At 37.8% G+C, this 3,143-nt stretch overlaps 1 protein-coding gene across 1 annotated transcript in view; it reads left to right on the plus strand.

Moving 5' to 3' along the window:
• The first annotated feature begins 286 nt into the window (after positions 1–286).
• Positions 287–3,143, plus strand: part of LOC122063941 (abscisic acid 8'-hydroxylase 4) — a 3,310-nt gene continuing 453 nt past the window's right edge. Inside the window, exons 1-8 of the mRNA XM_042627617.1 lie at positions 287–696; positions 813–1,134; positions 1,292–1,441; positions 1,543–1,791; positions 1,917–2,006; positions 2,161–2,239; positions 2,349–2,455; positions 2,617–2,735. Of these exons, the coding sequence (XP_042483551.1) occupies positions 503–696; positions 813–1,134; positions 1,292–1,441; positions 1,543–1,791; positions 1,917–2,006; positions 2,161–2,239; positions 2,349–2,455; positions 2,617–2,735 (1,310 nt within the window). The 5' untranslated portion in view covers positions 287–502. The remainder of the gene's footprint in view (positions 697–812; positions 1,135–1,291; positions 1,442–1,542; positions 1,792–1,916; positions 2,007–2,160; positions 2,240–2,348; positions 2,456–2,616; positions 2,736–3,143) is intronic.

Raw genomic sequence — 3,143 nt, forward strand, 5'->3', positions numbered from 1 at the left:
TAGAATTGAATTTGAGGAAATCCCATTTTTTGGGCCAGTGACTCATATTGTCTAGAATGTATCTAAATTATGGGGTGCGAAACAGGTGGGCGACTGGGGTAAAGATTGTGAAAGATAAGGAGTGTATTGTTTTGGGGGGAAAAGATAAAGAGAGAGAGAGAGAGAGAGAGAGAGAGAGTAAATGTTGTCTTGAAACTCTCACTCGCCCATTTAATAAGGTGAGAACCTTGCCATATTAATCTTAGAACAAACCAAGATAAACACTTGGCAGAAGCTCAACTGTTCACCTGGATTTCTTGGGGAAATCAAAGATTGCAGCTAAACTCGAATCTTAATTTGAAAATTCATATATACTGGATTAATATCCTCTCTATCATATCCATTCATCTCCCATCACTCTATATATACCCACCAACCTTCCCTCTCCCTCTTCTCAGAATGGAAGACACAGAGATACCTATCCCCTCCAGGTCAGAATTTGTCACTCTTGTGTAAGACGGACATGGGTGGAGTTCTTGTATACTTTCTTCTCTTTCTTCCTACACTTCTCTCATGTATCTTCTTGAGAAAACATAAAAGGAAATCTCAGCAAAGAGCTAGATTACCTCCAGGTTCAATGGGGTGGCCTTACATAGGAGAGACTCTTCAACTCTACACTCAGGACCCAAATGTCTTCTTTGCAGCTAAACAGAAAAGGTTTCATCATTCTCTTCATCATCACATCTTATGGTCCCTAGCTTTTTTTTTTCCTCTTAATATTATAATTTATCATATGGTGCATGGATTTGAATGTTATGGTTGTGATTAATTAGGTATGGAGAGATATTCAAGACCCACATACTTGGTTGCCCTTGTGTTATGCTGGCAAGCCCTGAAGCTGCTAGGTTTGTGTTGGTTACTCAAGCTCATTTGTTCAAGCCCACGTACCCAAAAAGTAAGGAGCAAATGATCGGTCCATCTGCCCTGTTTTTCCACCAAGGAAACTACCACACTCGACTTAGGAAGCTGGTTCAGGCTTCACTCTCTCCTCATCCTATCGGAAAACTCATCTCCAACATTGAAGCTGTTGCAGTTTCTACATTGGATTCTTGGGCTGGTGGTCATATTGTCAACACCTTTCATGAAATGAAGAAGGTTGGTTAGGTTTTGGAAGTCTCTTATTAACAAGAAGAACCCTTCCTTTTGTTTCTGGCATTGGGTGTTCTATTTCTTTTGTTTTGTACATCATCTTCTGATCTTAGGGTAAGTTCTACCCAAGTTCCAACATTAATATGGTCCTCCTCCACTGCAGTTTTCTTTTGAAGTTGGTATCCTTGCTATCTTTGGCAGCTTGGATGTGTACCTCAAAGAAAAGCTCAAGAATAACTACTGCATAGTAGATAAAGGTTACAATTCCTTTCCTACAAACATACCAGGAACTCCCTACTACAACGCGGTCTTGGTAAGCAAGAAATTGCATTAGATCACTCTGTGTTGCTCTTATGATTCTTAATTCTCTCAAGTTAATTCTCTTCTTTTTCTAACATTTTTTTTTTTTTAAAGGCAAGGAAGAGGCTGAATCAGATTCTAAGTGAGATTATTTCTGAGAGGAAGGATAGGAGATTAGTGGAGAATGATCTTTTGGGTTGTCTTATGAACTCCAAAGATGAAGAAGGAAATATTCTGACTGATCATCAAATTGCAGATAACATAATTGGAGTGTTGTTTGCAGCTCAAGACACAACAGCTAGTGTTCTCACTTGGATTCTAAAATACCTCCATGATTACCCCAAACTTCTAGAAGCTGTCAAGGTAATAAGAACTTAAAGTGAATTATATATTGAGTCCCTCATCATCCAAACATTTATGGCCTTAACTTCAACATTTTGCCATTAAGCAACCTACAGTGATCATAATTAACAAAGAAATTGTTGCAGGCTGAACAGAAAGCAATATATGAATCTAATGATGAAGGGAAGCAGCCCTTGACATGGGCTCAAACTAGAAATATGGTATATACTCACAAGGTATGCACTACTTACACACCCACCCACACCTTACCAGAATGAGAATTTTCATTATATGAAAGAAGATAATCTGTTTTTCTAATGCACCTCTCTCTCCTTTTTTTCTGTTAATTGGGTTTACTTTGCATGGCTGAGGAGAATTTTTGATTTTCAGGTTATATTAGAAAGTTTGAGGATGGCAAGCATCATATCTTTCACATTTAGGGAAGCAGTTGCTGATGTGGAATATAAGGGTAAGAATGAGATGGTATTAGTTTGATTTTTATTTTCTTTCTTCATTTTTTACTGTTCAGATTCTTGAATCTTTAGAGGAATATCGATTGATATTGGGAATGGAGACAGGATATCTTATTCCAAAAGGCTGGAAGGTGATGCCTTTGTTCAGAAACATTCACCATGATCCTGGATTCTTCCCTGATCCTCAGAAGTTTGATCCTTCAAGATTCAAGGTAAGGTGTGAGTTTCATATATATTTATCTTGCATAAAAAAGAATGGAGTATTATTTGTGTGTGTGTGTGTGTGTGTGAGAGAGAGAGAGAGAGAGAGAGAGAGAGATTTTACTATTCTTTTCTTTTCCTGTCCTAATTAATCTTCCAATGGTGTATGCAGGTTGCACCAAAACCCAATACATTTATGCCATTTGGCAGTGGAGTACATGCATGTCCTGGAAATGAACTTGCCAAGCTGGAGATGCTAATTTTGATCCATCATCTATTAACCAAGTTCAGGTATGATGAGAGAGAGAGAGAGAGAGAGAGAGAGAAATGGTAGAATGTTTCAATTCTGACAACTGGTTCCTACCTAGGAGAAATCTGATGATTCAAACCAACCATCAAATGGACCACTTTCAGGGATTAGGAACATGTGATATTATTACTAGACCTGTACTACTGTAATATCATATTGGACTCTAAAGCTGTGTTTGGTCTGCATTTTTGGACTAAATTATGGTCTATAATGCATTCTGAAATCTAATTCTTCTTTCTTTTCTCACTTCAGAAAGGATTCTAGATCCATAATCTATTACATGAATGTATATCATCAAACACAGCCTAAAAGTGCCTGCTTCATGAAAATTACTTGTAAGTTTCAACTTTAACAAGGGGGAAGGTGGGTTTTTTTTTTTTTTGGGGGGG

This window comes from Macadamia integrifolia, unplaced genomic scaffold (assembly GCF_013358625.1).
Source record: "Macadamia integrifolia cultivar HAES 741 unplaced genomic scaffold, SCU_Mint_v3 scaffold1495, whole genome shotgun sequence".
Lineage (NCBI taxonomy): Eukaryota > Viridiplantae > Streptophyta > Magnoliopsida > Proteales > Proteaceae > Macadamia > Macadamia integrifolia.